A 20,328-nucleotide genomic window follows, 5' to 3' on the forward strand; every position below is an offset into this window, starting at 1 on the left:
TGCATGTTGATTAACTTTTTACACAGGCACTGAACAAGCAACGTGTACAGTACCTGTACAGGATACATGTGCATTGCATGTTCATTTACTTCTATGATTTTATGTTTTATCGTTTTATTTTATATGCCGTTAGAATTAAATAAAGAAAATTACGTCATTCCGTTCACATTTTTGCTGACATCTTGTGAGGATATTTTCAATCATTAAACCTGTGCATGTATTGTGGCTGTACTTCACAGTTAACATAGCCTTCACAGTTAGCAACCCCAGTTTGCAGGCAAATATTACCAAAATGAAAGACATACAAGCTACTATAAAGATCCATGTTTCCTTTACACGAACAAGCTTTGTATATCAGTGGCGTAGCCAAAAACTCATCGAAGGGGAAGCTTAATTCATTAACATTACTAGAATATTTAGCTGAGGGGGCATGGCCCTTACTTCTGAGAATTGAAAGAATTTTTCAGTGATCATATAGTATTGTAATGGTATTCTGGGGGACAACATTGCCCCCTCTTGTTACGCCTATGACTTAAACACATACACATATCTCAGTATACAAAGGACAAAGTTCAGAGTGACTGACTAACTGATTGATTAACGCATGGGTCAAACCACTTAAGCTAGAAGCTTAAGCTTGAAATTTGGACAGTACATAAGATATGTGATGTAGGGTACCAGTAAGGAAGGATTTTTGGAAATTCAACGGGGAAGGGAGAATGGGATGGGAAGAATTTTTAAAAGGTGGCCGTATATCCGAATCTCTTACGGTTAAAAACTTGAAATTTGGTATTTGGATTTCTCATTTGAAATAATTTGACATGTTTTAGCGTTTTTTAAAAAAATATTTTAGTAAAAAGGGGAAGAAAAGAGATGGGAAAAAAGGTGTGGGGATTGCAATTATTGTAATAAGACGTCGATATTTTGGAATCTCTGAAGATTAGAAACATGAAATTTGGTATTTGAACCTCTTATTTAAAATATAGATCTGTATTTCTGTTTTTATATCTATATGTAACCTAGAAGGAAAGAAAAGAGCGGGAGGAAAAATGTGTGGAGGAATACAATTATTAAAATAAGATGTTTATACCTTGGGATCTGGGAACAGAGTCATGAAACTTGGTATTTCAACTTAAATTCGGTATGGTTGCAGGTTCATGAGGTGCGAAGCCGTAGGCCGAGCTACAAGCAAAAGCGGTGGGTTTGCCCCCTGTTACTTGAACTGAAATTCGGTATAGCTCGAAATTCTGGAAAGTAAGAGACATGACACTTGGTATTTGAACTGAAATTCGATATATTTACAGGTTTATGAGGTGCGAGGCCTTTAGCCGTCATTACGGGCGTCTGGGGAAAGTGGCGTAGCAGGGAGAATCCAGGGATCAGAACACCCCAAAAATTTTAAAAGTTGTTAAAATAAAGCCTAAAGTCGCATTTTCAGTCAAAATTTTTCCGGGAGAAGACCCCCGGCTCTCCTCGAAATGAAATCCTGTCTACGCCATTGTCTGTGTGCGAAGTCTCCAGCTAGCCGAAGGCTAGTAAAATTAAAAATTACGATATTTGTCATCTCATCACGGCCAAACGATAAGGCCGAATGAAATAATTTTTGGCATACAGTTAGGCCCAATCTGGGTTATACAGGGGATTTATAATATTCACTTTGATTATAATAGTACCCTAAGGGGGAGCAGTGGTGATTTTTTTTTCTTAATGAAGGATTAGTATCTCACGAGCTATTCAACTTATTAAGCTGAAATTGGGTATATTAACTCGTAATTAAAAATAAACAGATATGTCTGCTAGTGTTTTCGAAAATTCACTTTTAGGGAGGGGAGGGGGTATTTTCTATATTCTATATGGGGAATTGATAATGCGTTATATATAAAATAACCCAAAACGATCAAAACTTGTGTTGAATCTATAGTTTTCAGGGTCGCTGAGATGAACAATGACAATTACGAAGTCGTTCAATCGAAGTTCAGCCCCCATCGACATTAAGGGAGGGGTAATAAAATATTCAAATTTACCAAGATAAGTATCGAATACATAGTTGTTGGGATCGCTGAGATGATTAGTATTAATCCACAAACCATTCAAGTCCAACATGTAACGTGTCTGTGTACAGGCTATCAAACACATACTGTACAATGCATGTTTTCAACACATGTGCAGTGCCTGTTCATTTCTTACATGTTAACATTAAAAAATGCCTCTGTAAAGGGCGTGTTTTGGGGGTCTGGAAGCCGTTTGTACAATACGTACTCAACTATTCTTTGTCAGATGTTAAACATGCAGATGTACATCGCATGTACATTGCTGTTAACAATAGCAATGTACAGCCAATGTACGATCAATGCAGAACAGACGCCATTCAAGGTATACTTCGTGATCGATTTGCATGTATTCTTTTTTTTTTTTTTTTTTTTTTTTTTTAAACATTCATTGTACATGCAACGTGTAACATGTCTATGTACAGGCTATCAAACACATAATATGCAAAGAATGTTTTGAACGCATGTGGAGTGCCTGTTCATTCAAACATGTTAACGTTAAAAAACAGTCTCTGTAAAGGGAATGTTTCTGGAGCCTGGAAGTCATTCCTATAACATTTGTTCAACTATACCTTGTCAGGTGTTAAACATGCAGCTGTTCATCGCCTGTACATTGCTGTTAGGAAGAACTATGTACAGGCAGTGTATGGCCAATGCTCAACAGACGTCAATACATGTGTACTTTTCTGTCGAATTGCAGGCTTTCTTCACAGAATCATTCATTGATATCCAACATGTACCATGTCTGGGTACAGGCTATCAAACCTATACTGTACAACGCATGTTTTGAACCCATGTGCAGTGACTGTTCATTCCTAACATGTTAATATTAAAAACAGCCTCTGTAAGGGGAATGTTTCTGGAGTCTAGAAGTAGTTTGTACAACACCTGTTCAATTATTCCCTGTCAGGTGTTAAACATGCAGCTGTACATTTCCTGTACATTGCTGTTAGGAAGAGTTATGTACAGACAATGTATAGTCAGTGCAGAACAGACGTCAATACAGTGTACTTTTCTGTTGAATTGCATGTATTTTTCACAGGAACATTCACTGTACATGCAACATGTAAAATGCTTGTACTTAAACTATTAAACATTCACTGTTCAATGCATTTTTGAGTGTTTGTACAGTGCTTGTTACTTTTTTAACATGTTGAAGGCAAAACTAGTGTCTGCACATGCACTGTACATTGATGTTACCGAGCTCACTGTACAGCGTATGTCCGTTTACCTCAAAATAGATCTCAATCATGCACTTACAGATCAAGAAACGCTTGTTTTCTTTCATGAAACAGGTACGTAACATGCAACATGCATAAAACAGGACCTGGAAAAATGTAACACATGCACTAGACATGCGTTTCCAGTACCTGTACAGAGTTTTCATTTTTTGGGTTAGCAAAACTCAAAAAGACGGCTCTGGTTATGTAAAACCTTTGTAACTAATGGTGTATTCTTCCCTCATTTTTTTTCTGCTATTTGAGTGATCGTTCAGATAATTTCCGAACATATATTCCAATAATTATTCTAATATTTGAGTAATACTAAACAAAATATTCTAATAACAAGTGTTAAATAATTTGAACAGCATCAGTTTAAATACCTTTTGCAAGATCAAAAAAGCGTTCCTGTTGATTGATTGATTGGGTTAGAGTTTAGCGTTTCTTTCTTCGCCAGGGCTATATGAAACCTGGACCAGCAATTTAACATGCAGGGTGTCTACTGATACTGGAAATACTTGAATTATACTGGAATTTTGATCTACATACTGGAAAAATCATGAAACTAGTAATTTGTCGACAATACTTTTATTTATTTATTTATTTATTTTTTGTAATTGTTTTAATAGGCTTAGAAACAATTTTGTATCCATGGAAATTGTAGACTTTTCCAAAGCAAGAGTTGTATACATTGTGTAATTAGACATTTAAAACAATGGGTGGAGTGGAGAGCTGTGATGGGAGTTCGGAAGTTCTTTAAAAAATGTTAAAAAAATCAAGGCTAACCAAAGTTATTAAAAATAAAATATTCTTTTGATGGTGAAACAGTTACAAACCTGAAATCATCAAGAGTGTGATTATTTCTAAAGAACTTTAAAAATCATCATATTAGGTACTGGAATTTTGCTGATAGTTATATTGAGTATACTGGAAATATACTGGAATTTTGAAAATGAAACAGTAGACACCCTGTGGAACCCAATCAGCATAAGTTCCCACTGGGAATGTAAGCAGGGTGTCTCGCTCGAAAGGGAAGTGTGCTAACCATATAGCCATGAGGCTCCTCTTTCTATTGAGTAAAGATGGTTCTTAGTACTGTTTGTATATGCCATAAAATTTATGGAGAGTCTTTGAGAGTGCTAAGTTCTTCATTAGGAGAAAGTAATCTGTAATGAACAACACATAGGTTTGTTCACCACATTGGAAAAAGAACTTCAGGTTTGGATTTTTCTCCCTTTTTGTAGGTGGTGGTTGTGAGGCAGTGTGAACAAATGTTCATTTCGCTTTTGGTATCTCTAGTTTATTATTTAGTTCCCCGTATACATCACTTTCGATTAGGTTTAAGCTCATTTTTAATAAGAACCAACCGGTTAGAAATATCCATCAACTTTTATTCCTGATGATTGCATAAATGTCGGAAGTCTTATAGAACAGCTTTGTCTGTCTTTCTATCTGTCTATAGGTATCAGGGTAAAAACAGTAAGAGATATCAAAGATGTGGTTTTTTGTAATCGATTCAGCGTCCCAAAGATAGGTTCCATTCCCTCCGTTAACTCTCTGTTCAAACTTGAAGTGGTCCAGTTAGCCATGTTCGGTTTCAGCGTTTATCGCCACAGAGCGAAAACGATTACAGATGGCGAGAAGCGGTTTTCCAAATAATTCAGCGTGACAAGAAACGTATTATGACTGCACAATAGTCTGCCAAACCCGAAAGTGGTTCAAACTTACTATTTCGATTTCAATACCGGATTCAACGTTTATCGCCGCAGGACAAAAATGGTAACAGATAGCGAGAAGCATATTTATTTATTTATTTATTTATTTTATTTTATTTTTTATTTTATTTTTTATTTATTTATTTATTTATTTTTTTTGTAAGTATTCAACGCCTCAAGACGACATATCATGACCATCCACAAAATTCCCCCGAAACCGGAAGTTATTCACATTTACTATTTCTGGTTTCAATACTGATTTCTATAGAGCAAAAATGGTAAAAGATATTAGGAAGCTGTTTTTTTGCAATCTATTCAGTGTCCCAAGAAGAGGATTTATCTTCTATCTGAACCCTCTATTCAAACGGAAAGTGGTTGAAATAAACGATTTTTGGTTTCAACCCTTATTACCATACAACAAAAACAGTAAGAGAAAACGAGTAATGGCTTTTTGATATGGATTCAGCGTTCGAGGAACATGTTGTATCTTTGATTTTGTTTACTCTATTGCAACCAGTACTTACATGAACTACTTCAAGTTTAAGTGTCGAATTCACATAATGTGGAATTATTAGTTGCACACGTGAAACGATACTCCTTGTCATTCCTCTGTTTTTGTACTTACAAAACGAGAAGAAATTCTGTATACACTCACATAAACTAGGGACATATATTTCCTTGAATATCGTTACTTTATTAATAATATAGTTAATTTCATTGTACCAGGACACCTATTCAGTCGTAGTAATATATACTACATTTTTTTTTTTTTTTTAAGTATAAAAAGGCATTCTTATCCGAGAATCCAGGATATTTATGATACATTGACGATATTTATGAGTGTAGTTTCTTACTATTACCAAAGACGTTCCGAGACCTAGAATCTAGGTTAAAAAGCCAAACTTTTATGTATACATGCTCTTATAGTGTCAATCATTCTATTTTGAAAGTATCAACGCCTGATTTTAAATAATAATAATAATATTAAAAATAAAAACACTAGACAATAATAGAAACTGTAACAAAGTGAATTTGAATGGAGGTATCCTCATGATAATACTAGAATAAATATTCTAGGAATCCTAGTCTTTCTCGATTTAATATTCTGCTCTTGTAACTGTAACCTTTGCTTTTTGCAGGTACTAAGTGATGACACTAAAAGGAAACAGTATGACACGTGGGGAACGACTTCTGACAAAATGGGAATGGATGACCGTGGAGCATCCGACAGTCATTTCAGACAGAGTTGGCACTTTAAATCCACTATTGATCCAGAAGAACTATTCAGAAAGATATTCGGTGAAGCTGGATTTAAAACCGGGTTTTCAGAATATGAAGATTTTGCTGAGTCAAGCTTCGGTTTTGGTGCTGCTCAAGAGGTGTGTTGCATTATGTTCATGTGAGAACTAGACCTGACTTGTAATTTCTAATTGTAACTATAAGATACATATTGAATAACTTACATATAAATAATCTTATCTTCTATCCGGAAAAGATAATGGTTTGAAAAAATACAGCATTACAATTCTCTTCGGCAATTTTGTTATCGTCTTCATCTCGATGTGGTAGTATGTGTATATCTTCGTGCCTTTCTTTGGAACCCTTTATCAGAGAAAGAGTAAGTCAAGTCCTTATTCCTTATTAAGAACATTGTATTGCTATATTACGAACAGGTAAACTAAATATTAATCTTCAGACAGTGAAAAACCTATCCACTTCGTTATGATTTTTTTTTGTCAACAAACAAAGTTCTACACATTTTGCAAAGTGAGAACGTTATTCTTCACTAGAAGATTCCATTAGAAGGCAGGCACTTACTCATGCATGTTACCAGTTTAACATGGAGTATATATTGCGAAAGATGGTAGAGAGCATCAAAATTATTTGAAATGATTTATTTATTATTATTTCTTAAATCCCGGATACAAAGTAAGTGTGTTTATAATTAAATTAGACCTCATTTAGTGTAAATGGGATAATTCTAATAGTAACATGCAGTTTAATATTATATCAATGTGTAACAGAGAAATGAGTGTTCATCAACTTCAATGATAGATTTTTTCTTAATTTCACAAATAATCCCTATATATATATATATATATATATATATATATATATATATATATATATATATATATATAATATACCGATACGCACTAAAACGGTATAGAGGATACGTGAGAAGTAACTAGACAGTGGAAATTTGCAGTCTGTTTTAAATATTTAAGCACACACATTTTGCAATAGGGTTAAATATGTGCTACCTCAGAATTTAATGCAGGCACCGACATCATCTACCAACTTCCTCCAAGGAACCGGAATGGAAGTCGGTCTTGTAGGAATTCCTTCGAGCAATTTGTGATTTAACATTTAGAGTCTGTGCCTCCAGTTGAATCTATGTACTTCCTGTTACAGTTCTTGGTGATCTTCAGCTCGATGGTTGCATTTCTATCTTTGATGATATACCACCACCTCGGCACAGCAGTCACTAAATGTTAATATGAGGGGCATGTCGAAAGTTTGTAGATAGTACTTGTCACATTCAAAAGCTTATGTCGTACAGTAGTGAAATGTAAGTAAGTGCAAGGCTGCAGGTGTTTTGTTAGAAAATTAGAAGACTGGAAGTGTAAGTTAGTTTGATTCTTTAAATCGGAAACAATGAAGCTGGAGCGAGGTGATTTTCGTGCAATGATCTTCTGTATTTTAAGTAGATTTAATGTAAGAGCAGTGCCACGATCCTTTAGAAAAGTGTTTCCGGGACTAGGTCCCTTCACACGCAACTGCTTTTAATTGATTTGCGGAATTTAAACGCGACCGACAAAGCCTGACAGATGAGCACTGTAGTTTCGGATGAAAATGTCGCAGCAGTAAGATATCTAGTGAAAGAGGGTCATCATATGACATAGAGGAAATTCAGTCAGCTTTGAAGATTAGATTATCTGTAGCTCAGTCCATAATAAGAAATTATCTTTTCAACGTTGTAGTCGCTATGTTCTATATGTGCTTGTGCCTGAGCAAAATGATGGCCGCGTAGAGTGATGTATCATAACAGGTGACGAAACATGAATTTACAACTATGACTTCGAAACAGAACAGCAGCCGACGGTATAGTGTTTCCAAGTTTCGAAAATGAAACTCCACCTTTCGAAAGTTAAACGAGCACAGAGCGTGGTGAAGTTATGTGGCATCTTTTTTCTCTAAGACCAGCCATGTAGCAACTATACAGTTAATGATCGACACAGTGACAGTAGAGTGGTACGTTACTTATTGCCTTCCGAGTGTCTTTGAAGTTTGGAGACCTGCTCACCGAAAATTTTCAGTCTTACTTTCTTCTTTATCACGACAATGCACGGCCACACATAGCAGCGAAACTTTGGAATTTCTACAGGAAAGTGGAATTCGTATTCTCCCGCATCCGAATTATTATTCAGCCATTCGCAATCATTGTTATTGACTAGTTAGATTGTTCCACCTTTTTTACCTATGTCCAGCTCCTTCAGTTCCTGTACACATGTTATATTTTATAATGTCAGTTTCTTTTATTTCAGCTCCGCTGACACGTTATTCGTAACACCAACCTGTTGAGATAGTTTTCGGGTAGACTTTTGCGGGCTTCATTGTATCCGCTGCTGAATATTATGAACGATTTCCAATGTTCGGACATTTGATTTCTGCCTAGTCACATTTTACACTATTTTTGTACCAGGCTTTGAACACGTCGTTTTGGAGGATTTTTGTTCCTATGTAGTTGGCAGTGATGGCCTCTTATGTGTTCGTAATTGACCCCGTCGATAAATATTTTCCACTATCACAATTCCTGTGCATGGAAAACACCGGTGAGATTGTTTACCAGAACTGAACCAGCGGAGCAAGTGCACATTGGGCGGCATGCCGGCACCATATCGCGGCAAGACAAACAGATCCCGAAAGTTGCTAAACAACTCCGCACCCAGTGATACACCTCCTTTAGCCAGAGTTACATAGAGAACTACAGACAATTTGTTCTTCTCTAATATTACTCGGCTGGACTATTTTTGTATAGACCACCCTGTATTACCTGACTAAATTATTATTATCACTTAGTAGTCTGACGAAACAAGTGTTGGATCAGCTACTTATGCTCGTCAATAATAATTTAGAAAAAAAAGGAAATTAAATTTTTGAGTTTTACATCCCACGATTATGCCGGTTAGGCTAAAGGAGACGGTGAGTATGAGAAATGAATGAAATGGTGGAATGAAGAAAGTGGGAGGAAACGGGAGAACCCCGAGAAGACCCAAGAGCACGGTGTTTGTCCACCACAAAGTCCACACGGCGTGAGCTGGAATCGAACCAGGGACCCCAACCACCGGAGGTGAACGCTCTACCACTGAGCCACCACAATAATATAGAATAGCATGTCGTATGTAACTATAAGTTTATGGCGGCTCTGTTGACGAAAGTCTTCCCCTACTGAATGGAGAAGAAGAAGAAAAAGAAAAAAAAAACTTGTCTTCTTAGTTTCATTTAACGGATTACAACGCACTGTTATGTGATAAGCTAAAGAGTATTTTCTAACAATTTATTTACCCGAAATTCTAATGTCATTTTTGAAGGTCTAGTCTAGTAGTCTAGGGAGCAGATTACAAGAGTTGGTTCCTTTTCGTCGCGTATGAACCAAAAACATAACAGAAAGCCCCACATTGTGGTAGTAGTGAAGAAGAATAACCTTTCGAGGGAATTCTTTTAAAGTAAATTCATATTGTTACATCGAAGTATAATAATATTGTTTCTGTGGTACAGGAATGTTACCGGTAATGTGACTCATGAAAGCATCGCAAAATTTCGGAATCCGTACGTACTGAAAATTACGACCAGAGTCGTTGTAATGTATATGGACAAGTTATGGGCACGGTAGTTTAATTGAATTGAAGATAAGATTTTTTCAATAGTTAGTGTGTTCCCTGGATATATATATATATATATATATATATATATATATATAAATAAAGGTATGTTTCATTTCGTCATTTACCGTGACTTCGTCAGTTATTTCATGCAAGTGTAATGAGTTTTATATAGATGCTTTAGACCGATTCAATTTCAAATCGTCCAGACAAAACAAAATTGGTCTCCATCATAGTCTCAGATTTTATTTATTTTTTTAAATATGGGATCTACATGCAATATTACTAGACCTGTATGTTTTTCCATTTGCTGAAAAAAAAAAAAAAAAAGAATTCTACTTCGATATAGAGCCTTCAAAAATGGCTGCCCTCGTCTCAGATTGCTCGGAAAACTGAAAAATATGTCAAATTAAAAATTTTATTGTAGAGAAACGAATGTACTTAGTGACATAATCGCAATACTAGTAGGAAGAATATAAAGCGGTAAAATTCGTCTGTTATTCCAATAGGAATCGCGCAATTTACTCAGGTGATGCCAACTTTGGTGACAATTTTGCTAAATTCAAACATTTTTGTTTCTGTAACACGGGAAAGATTTTTCATTTCCCAATAAAGATTGGAAATTTGTATTTTTAGTGATTTTGTTAAATAACCCTATAATAAACGTACAAGCATACAGAATTTCAAGTTTATATCCAATTCCAAGTACCTAAGATATGACATGATAGATCAAAAAAGATCTTTTTAAATAACATGGGGAATTTCTTTATCCTCCCTTTAGACCCCCGAAAAATTTAACTTATTAAATTTTGGCAATTTTTTTGTGGGTTAGTCCCAAAAAGCTACGATTAGGCCAAATTTGATGATTGTAGCCCTACAGGAAGTGCCCAGTAATTTTGTGGTGTAGATGATGGATGCCCCATATAAATAACATAGGGAAAATTTTTCAATTGCTCGTAAAACTCCACTAAAGTTGGAAATTTTAATTTTTGGTGTTCTAATTAGGTAACGCTAACGGAAACGTACAAGCGTACAGAATTTCAAGTTTTTATTTCAATTCTAATTACCTAAAACATGATATTATAGGTCCTAAAAAGGTCCATTTAAATAACATGGGGAATTTTCTTCATCTCCCCTTTAGACCCCCCAAAATTAAAAATATTCGCTTTCGGCAATTTTCCTGTAGGTTAGTCCCAAAGAGCTACAATCATGCCAAATTTCATCTTTCCAGGTCAACCGGAAGTACCCGTTATTTTATGTCAGTGAGTCAGTTCATGTAGTTTTATATATAGTATATATAGTTAGGATGACAAAACTAAAAAATAAATGGATAGAAATAAAAAGTAAATAAATAAAAATAAATAAACATCTACCAGAGTTAAAGAGGACGTCAAACACTTCACGCGCATTAAAATATATGCAGGAAACAAGATGCAACATAGAACGTAGTACTGTTGTTTATCGTTATTCCAAGAACACGGAAAGAAATATTTTTGAATCATATTTCATCAGGACACAAGAACCCAAACTTAGACAGTATGTTAACACGCTCAGTAATTTTAAATATAATTTTATTTATAATTGTGATCGATCTCTTCACTTAAGTCTGATCCAATAAGGTAAGTCTTGGGTGTAGTTTTCTGTGTGCTGTAACACTTGTTGAAATTTAGTGAAATGAATGGATAACCTGTTTCCATTTTATTTGGTTGATATCAGATTAGGAAGAATACACATTCCTACAAACGTGAAACCGAAACCCCAGACATAAAGTGGGTTAGAGTATTTATTTTCTCCAGATTGACAACAGCATTAACAAAGAGTTGTGCGCGCTATGATTTTGACAGAGCGTGGGGAAACTCTTCAGATCGTTGGGAAAAAGATATAACTCAAATAAAGAGCTATTCAAACACTCCAAATCGATGGAAATAGACTCAAGTGGAAATATATATATAAACTCAAGTGAAGAGTTACTACACCGACCCCAATAAAAAATCAAGGGTACATGATATAAAGTGCAGTTGTCTTGAGCTTATATAGGCATGACAAAAAGTAACTTGAAAGTACGGGTCAAGTAAAACCTCAGAGATGCTAAAGCGGAGTATCCGGTGTCAGGTCTGTCGAAATATTTAAAAGCAACTCAACATAATGTTAATTCATAAATTTAATTTGGAGCCAAGAATGAAATTGAAAGTTAGTATTTTGGTATATAGTTTTGGTTTCATCTTGGTATTTAGTTTTATTTAGGAATTGGTATTTAGTTTTAAAAATTGATGTGTTTTCTTTAAAAATAAAACGTAAAGCTTAACATTGATGAGGGTTAGTTAAGCAACGAGTGGAAGACAGTAATTAATATTCTGACATTCCGCGTTTTTTAGGGGAAAATGTTGATTTCTAGTTAAATACCTATTGCTTTGATATTATTTATTCGAACATCATGGTTCATACATCATTCTTTTCAGAATAAAACAAGCTTTCAAATGGGGCCAAATTCGCAAGTATGTGATTCATACCAAAGGAGAAAAATGAGGTATTTTGAGAAATTTTTCTTCGAAAAATCCATCTGGATGACAACCTTGCCCGGACAAATTTACTTTGAAATATACTCCTGTTCTTTTGTAACTCATGTGCCAAATCATATTACAATTTCTTAAATAGTTACGAGGGAAAAATATATTTCCCAATCCTTTTACGAGGTCCAAACTTGCAGGAAGAAAGAGTGAAAAAATACGAATTGAAATAAAAAAATTTAACCACAGCGCTCTTCATTCCAATGTCGTGATTCATACGTCATTTTTTCAGAGTGAAAGAAGCTGTCTGACGGTGCTTTGCATATTTGTGCGTGACATACATGAAGAGGCAAATTTGAGGTAATTCGAGGAACTTGCCTACAAAAAAACCCTTTCAGGAAGTTTCAGGTGCCGTGGAACATTCCCAGCTGCAGATACCCGGATAAAATCTACGTGGACATACACTCCTTTCATTTCGCAACTTACGTGCCAAATAATGTTGCGATTCCATGAGTAGTTACGAGGAACAAAAATATTTCCCAATCTTGTTTGAAGATTCAAACAGGCGGGAAGCATGCGTTCTGATTAATGGTTGAACACAGTCGTCAGGCTCCTTACCCCCCCCCCCCCCATTCACACGTACGCACATTTTCTCGATCGTACGTATACGCTTCCGTAATTTTATTATCATCATCATGCACATCTTCCTCACCGCCTGCATCCTCTTTATTCCCCCTGCCTCTCCACCGACATTTTCACTATCTGAATCAGAATTAAGTTGTTCCCTCACTCCCTCCTCGTCCGTGTAAAATCCTTTCAGAGCCTCCAAAATGGGGGATTGGGCAGAAACGCCATAATTGCTTTCGAAAAAGTGCTATTGTACTATATAATCAAGGAAGTGCACACGAATCCTTCTAAAACAACCACACCAAACACTCAAACAAAAATAACTTCAGCTGCCAAATTATGCACAACACCTGTTGCTGGGAGAGAAAAATAGTTTTCAACAGAAACATACTAACTCGTTACATCTCCTTCAACGCACCTACATTTCCAAAGAAAAGAAAAAACTTAGACCTCTGAGTAAATAGGTAGTTGAAGAGTGGGAAAGAGCTAATAAGGGACATTTTGTGATCTGCGATTGTGCACTGTGAACCTTATATCTATAAAGCTTTGTTGAAATCTGCCTTTGTTCGTAGTTTTACACTAAAACGGTAAGAGTATTTGTTACGTGCAGTTCTGATTAACAGATATTTAAATGTGACGTCATTACTATGCAAGTAACGAGCCAACAATTGCAACTTGAATTTCTTCCTTGAACCGTTAAAAAGTAAGAAAGTTAGTTCCTGTGAAGAATTGACCTCTCAGAGGGGCTAAATTAGAGGCATATGCCCATGACACAACATGCAAAGGGTTAAAAAGTACGTACAACATAAGGGTCTAAAGACACTAAACGAAAACACCGACATGAGCTGGCAGCTTTTTGTATGTGAACAAAACAGTGGACAAATTGAGCCCGATATTCTACAATGTGCTCCACCACCAACCTTTGACGTGTAATTAGCAGTTAAGATTGTGTTTTTCACACTGTTTTACTCTGGTGAGTTGGCTCCATTTTATTTATGTCGATATTCTTATTGTTTTTCCTTTTGTTATCATCTGTGAACATGGCACAATGGGAGAGCTGGAAGTATTAGGAATTACAGTTACAAGTAAATAAAATGGTAACCAAACTTAATTTAGAAAGAGGTAACCGGGTCACAATATGGAATAATATAGTTTACATTATATATCTATATCTATCTATATCTATCTATCTATCTATCTATCTATCTATCTATCTATCTATATATATATATATATATATATATATATATATATATATAAACCTCAATATAAATTTTAATAATTCATTCATTCAGTGTGTTTATAGAAGTTTCTGTCTACGCAGGTTTCACCGTTAGGAATCAAGAATTAGAATCAAGGCTCAAATTCACGCCAGGATCTGTTTTATTTATTTATTTTTTTTATGTTTATGGCTAGATCTCCGAGCCCGCTGTTATACGCTGCAGAATAGTGCAATGTTGCCAAGTTGCCCCGGGTATTCATAGGTGCCTGGTAATCATGCAATTCTGCTTAGGTACTTACTAAAGAAACACTAATTTTATTTTTCATTTTCAGTGTTTGAAATTCGTTGCGAAAAATGTTTCAGTTAAAGCTAATACTGTAGTATATACTAGAATATACGAAAAGGATATGTTAAAAATAAATATTTTTTTTAAAAAAATAATATTTTATAGGTTGTCATGAACTTGACGTTCGCCCAAGCTGCGCGTGGTGTTAACAAAGATATTCATGTAAATACTGTTGATACATGCCCAAAATGTTCAGGAACCAGAGCTGAGCCTGGAACGAAAGCAGTTAGATGTTCGTACTGCAACGGTTCTGGTATGGAGACAATTAGTACAGGTATCCTTTTTTTTTTTTTTTTACAAATTTAGTGAAGTTGTTAGCAGTTAAAATGTATGCGTTTCTGATTAGTATTAATATTTTATTAAAAATAAATCTCTCTTTATGGTTTTGTAACTTCGAAATCTAGACGGAAACATTAATACTAAGTTTCTTTGTAAGAAAGATGCTTTGAAGAGTACCGTGAAATATCTTAGTGCTTTTTGTAGATAGTTTGTCATTTACACTATCAGATTTTATTGAGCTTCGTCACATTCTTATTCTTAAAGATACTGATGTGTGCATTTCCAATCAGTTGTGTATTTATATTACATTACTTAATCACTTAAAATTTTTCAAGGTAATAGTCATATTCTGTAGTTCCTTATTTATTTCTAATAGTTTTATTATTCATTTCAAAGCTTCTTGAAGTTGCATAATTACTATAAAAAGCAAAAGTGTCTCTTCAGTATACTCGGCTCCTGGAGCCAAGGGTCATTGCTCTTACGGGTGAATGTTTAAGCTCAAATATTTTTGAGAGGGGTGAATTAGCGCTCCCTTGAATTCGGAATTTCCCAAAAACGAAACTTGGTAAGAGAATGGCGTTAATAAGTGCCTAGGATCGGGGAGAGTAACTCTTCCATGGATGGATGGGGATGGGCTAATAGTTACCTATTGCCCCTGGACGTTTGTCTTAATAAATCATGTAAAATGGGGCTTTATCGTGATATATGGTTCTGTGGATGAGCACCTTACTCCCTTAGTATGTATTTAGAGCCAAGATACGTACCTCTGAAGATTGGGAGGGTTCATTGACTTATTCTTTTGAAGAGGATTTTGGTAGTGTGTGAAATTTGGGGTAGTATTTCTAAAACATTTGAGAGGCCCGTTTCATTTCCTTGGGTGGTAAAAAATTAATTTTAAAGGATGTTATTTTAATGTTTCCTATACAATGAGGTCTTATCATGGTATATCATCTTATAGATAGGTTCCTTGAGTGTATCACGATTCACTCCTCAAATTTTGGTAGGGCGATGTATTGGTCCACGCCTTAAAATGAAACATTGCGAAATAACCAAAATTTGTGAGCGATATCTCGGACTGGGGTACTTACCTCTGTAAATTTGGAAGGTCTATCTTTAACTCTCGATAGGTAAAAAGTTGCGAAAATAATACTTAGTAAGAGGGATATCATAATTCATCTATTAATTTGGGAACTGAATCATAGCTTGAATATTTGAAAATGGGAGTTGATGACGTTCTCACGTGGTGTGATGGGTTATACAAGGTGTGATCAAAAAGTGCGGTGAATGTAGTTGCTCAGTACCATCTATTGATGTTGTATCCATTTCAACTAGTAAGCTCGGTAGCCTAAACTTTGGTACGATCAGTGTCGAGTTTGAACAAGTTGTGACATGTTAATTGGCTTCTAGAGGCAGAAGAGTGAGGATGTCTTAAGAGTATTTGTTGCGCGCCAACATTAAGCTTTGTTTTAATTTGCAAAAAGGTCCTAAAGAAACTCATGAAATGTCAAAATCAGTGTATGGCGATGAAGCGGTGGCATTGAAGACTGTTTACAAGTGGTATGAGCGATTCAAAAGCGGCAAGGAGTCGGTTGAAAACTAGAAACGATTCAGACGTTCTTTGAAGTCAAAAACAGATAAAAACTTGCAAAACGTGGCACAAATAATTTGTTCAAACAGGCGAATGACTAATCAAGAGCTTTCTGAAGAACTAAACATCTTATATGGGTCCGTGAAAAGCATTCTACCACCGATTAAATTGGCAAATGACTTTCTTCCTCATCCCGAAAACGCATCGTACTACACCTTGATTTTGATCCACGAGTTCTTGGCCGACAAAATATTCCTGTCTATTCATATTCACTGTGCTCTCCAAGAACAGCATGCGCCTTCTGGCTCTTTCCAAAAATTAAAACTGTGCTTCAAGGAAAACGTTTTGACACCATTCCTGACATTGAGAGGGTCACGACAGAGCAACTGAACACCCTTCCAAAAGAAGCCTTCCAGAAATGCTTCCAGTCATGGAGTCAACGTTTCAATAAACTCATTGCTAGCCAAGAACACTACTTTGAAGATTAAATCAGATTCCATGTAAGCTTATTACTTTGTTTCTAATAAAATTATCCACCATTTTTTTGATCACACCTCGTATGTAGGGATGCGCACGAGTCGAGTCGAGATTTAAGCCTGTCTCGACTCGTCTCGAGAAAATGTTGTCTCGACTCGAAAATATGTTCCTGTCTCGACTCGACTCGAATTCGAGTCGAGACGTCTCGAAATTCGTGTCGAGACAAAATATACGAGTTAAAATATATATACACACACACATCAGCCAGACCATTACGACCACCTACCTAATTGTTAGTATGTCCACCTTTTGGCACGGATAACAACGGCGACGCGTCTTGGCATGGTCGCAGTGTTCCTCGGTGGGAACGCTGGAGAGAGTTGGCACCACATATGCACACACAGGTCATATAATTCCTGTAAATTTCGGAGAGGGGGTGATGCGCCCTCACGTCACGTTCAATCACATCCCAGATGTGATCGATTGGGTTCAGATACGGAGAGTTTGGGGGCCAGCACATCACTTGGAACTCTCTCCTGTGTTCCTCGAACCACTGCATCACACTCCTGGCCTTGTGACATGGTGCATTATCTTGTCGAAAAATGCCACTACCGATGGGAAACATGGCCGTAATGAAGGGGTGTACGTAGTCTGCAAGCAGCGTGCGGTACGCCTCGGCCGTCATGGTGCTTTGCTCGAGCTCCACTAGACACATGGATGCTCACCTGAATGTTCTCCGGATAATAATTAAGCCGCAGCCAGCTTGTCTCCGTCCCGCAGTACAGATGTCAAGGAGCTGTTCACTTGGAACACGACAGATTCGCACCCTCCCATCGTCATGATGAAGAAGATATCGGGATTCATCAGACAATGCAACGCTCTGCCATTGTGCCAAGGTCTAGTGGCACTGGTCACGTGTTCATTTCAGTCGTAGTTGCCGATTTCGTGGTGTTACATTCGCACATGAATAGGTCGTCGGCTGCGGAGGCCCATCGTTAGGAGTGTTCGGTGCACTGTGTGTTCAGACTAGTGTTGTGAATGCCTGTGAAAAAAACGGAAATTTTGGGTAAAAAGCAGTTTCTTACGGTTTTTCCCGAGCTAGGAAAAAACCGGAAAATTTAGGTATTATCAGAATCATCATTTTAGTTAATCACAGAATCATTTTAGTTAATATGTTAAATCAAACATATATTTCATAGAGATATCTTTCATAGAGATATCCATGTAAAATTCAGGAAATTTTGAAACCATTAGAAAAAAATAATTTATTCGGAAGTATTGGTAAAAACAGGAAAAAAAAAAGCTATATAGTTTAAAAACTATTTCTTGGCCTGATGCTAGTAATCTTGTATAACTATATGTAACATGTCTGCAACATATACAGTGGGAAGTCGAAAATCCGAACTAATTGGGACCACAGGTAGTTCGGATTTTCAAATTGTTCGGATTTTCGAAAATGACCAAGAAAATGCTATTTAGGCTTACATATACTGTACGGTATGTTGTACTATCGATACAGTGGTTATTCAGTACATACACTAATTACAATACCATACGTAAGGCTACTTACATTTAATGGTTCTGAAGAATCTGCTTGTACTCTAAATAACACTAATCTTGTAAGTCACACTTAAAACTTATAGGCCTAAGAAAAATAAAAATAAAAATATGTATTACAAACAATTACATGTAAATTAACTTCTGTAAAAACACTGACTTCACATAACGTCGACGGACACGATATTGTTTGTTTATCGCTAGCGTTAACACAAAATGTAAAAAGCTTCTAGGAACCGCGTTCGGATTTTTTACGTTAGAATTATCGACGTCCTACTGTATATACAATGTATTTCGCTAACGGAAAAAAATACTGAAAGCAACAGATTTTAATTCTACTTTACATACATATACCGCACAAGTGAGTAAATTTGAGCAGCGAGAAATATATTAAAGGGTTGAGTATGTGAAACTTCCGTTATTTATTATTACAGAGTTGCAGAATACCCGTTCTTCGCACGGGGAGAATACGTTTCATTTTGGACACAAAGGGCACCAAAACTGTCACCAATGAACTTACGAAGCCCCAAAACTATGAATTTGACATAAATATCGACAATTTTCAATTATCTTTACATGTCATCATCCCCCTTAGAGTACTAATGAGGCTGAATTTGTGAATTTAAACGGCATCTTCTGTTCATCGCAGCGAGTATGGATTCGAGGCCATTTTCAATCATGTATATATCTAAATCTTTCTCTCTCTCTCTCTCTCTCTCTCTCTCTCTCTCTATATATATATATATATATATATATATATATATATATATATATATATATATATATATATAGAGAGAGAGAGAGAGAGAGAGAGAGAGAGAGAGAGAGAGAGAGAGAGAGACGGATCCAAGGGGGAAACCCTCCTCTTCGCTCTCAAGTATACACTGTACAAAATGGGCTTCAATAATCCTGCTTTACACTGGATAAAACTGCAAACTATGGATTAGCCCCTCCCTTGATCATATCCTGGATCCGCCACTATATATATATATATATATATATATATATATATATGTAATGCTCAAAAAATCATCTGAAATATCACACAAGACCGTAAGATAGTGTATGGATAAGCTTGTGTTTGACTCATATATATCATACAAAAAGGAATGCTTTAAGATACACTAGAAAAATGGGGCACATACTGGTGTTGGGATACGGAAAATCTTGTTCACGTGGCTCATGAAACAAGACGGTTATGTGTACTCCTCTCGAACTGCTCACAAACAGGCAAGGCAACAACACTGATTGTTCCTTAATATGTCATATGATCACTTCGAATAGCCAACACAGCCTCGCGCCTGCGTGGCATGGATTCAATCAGATTATCGATGAGTTCTTGGGGGATGTTGTGCCACTCATCCAGAAGAGCGACTTCCAGCTCTGGAGTGGTTGTTGGAGGTACTGGCCTTGCGGCAATTCGTCTGCCAAGCATGTCACAGACATGCTTAATTGGGGTGAGATCCGGAGAGCATGCTGGCCACCATCCGAACGATACCCTCAGCCTCCAGCATCTTATCCACTAACCGAGCTCTGTGAGGACGAGCATTGTCATAAATGAAAAGGAACGATCACCAATGGCACCAGCATAAGGAAGAACAAGAGTTTTCAGGATCTCATCCCTATACCTGAGAGCCGTCAAAGAGCCATTTCGGATGATGTGGAAATCAGTACGCCCACCAATGCTGATTCCTGCTCACACCATCAGTCCACCACCATGATACTGGGATCTTTCTCACACAAACATGGAATTGTGTCGTGTTCCACACTCTCTCCAGATGACAACACGTCGATTATCAGGCTCCACACTGAATCGGGACTCGTCAGAGAACAAAACATTACCCTATTCATTGCGT

General features: G+C 36.4%; 1 protein-coding gene across 2 annotated transcripts in view; it reads left to right on the forward strand.

The window, feature by feature from the left end:
* LOC145680918 (dnaJ homolog l(2)tid, mitochondrial) overlaps positions 1-20,328 on the forward strand; it is a 226,478-nt gene that overhangs the window by 61,113 nt on the left and 145,037 nt on the right. For both annotated transcript variants that reach the window (XM_081752079.1, XM_081752080.1), the window contains exons 3-4: positions 6,123-6,362; positions 14,677-14,845. In XM_081752079.1, the coding sequence (XP_081608205.1) occupies positions 6,123-6,362; positions 14,677-14,845 (409 nt within the window). The remainder of the gene's footprint in view (positions 1-6,122; positions 6,363-14,676; positions 14,846-20,328) is intronic.

This window comes from Thermobia domestica, chromosome 3 (assembly GCF_964235325.1).
Source record: "Thermobia domestica chromosome 3, izTheDome1.hap1.1, whole genome shotgun sequence".
NCBI classification, from domain to species: Eukaryota; Metazoa; Arthropoda; class Insecta; order Zygentoma; family Lepismatidae; genus Thermobia; species Thermobia domestica.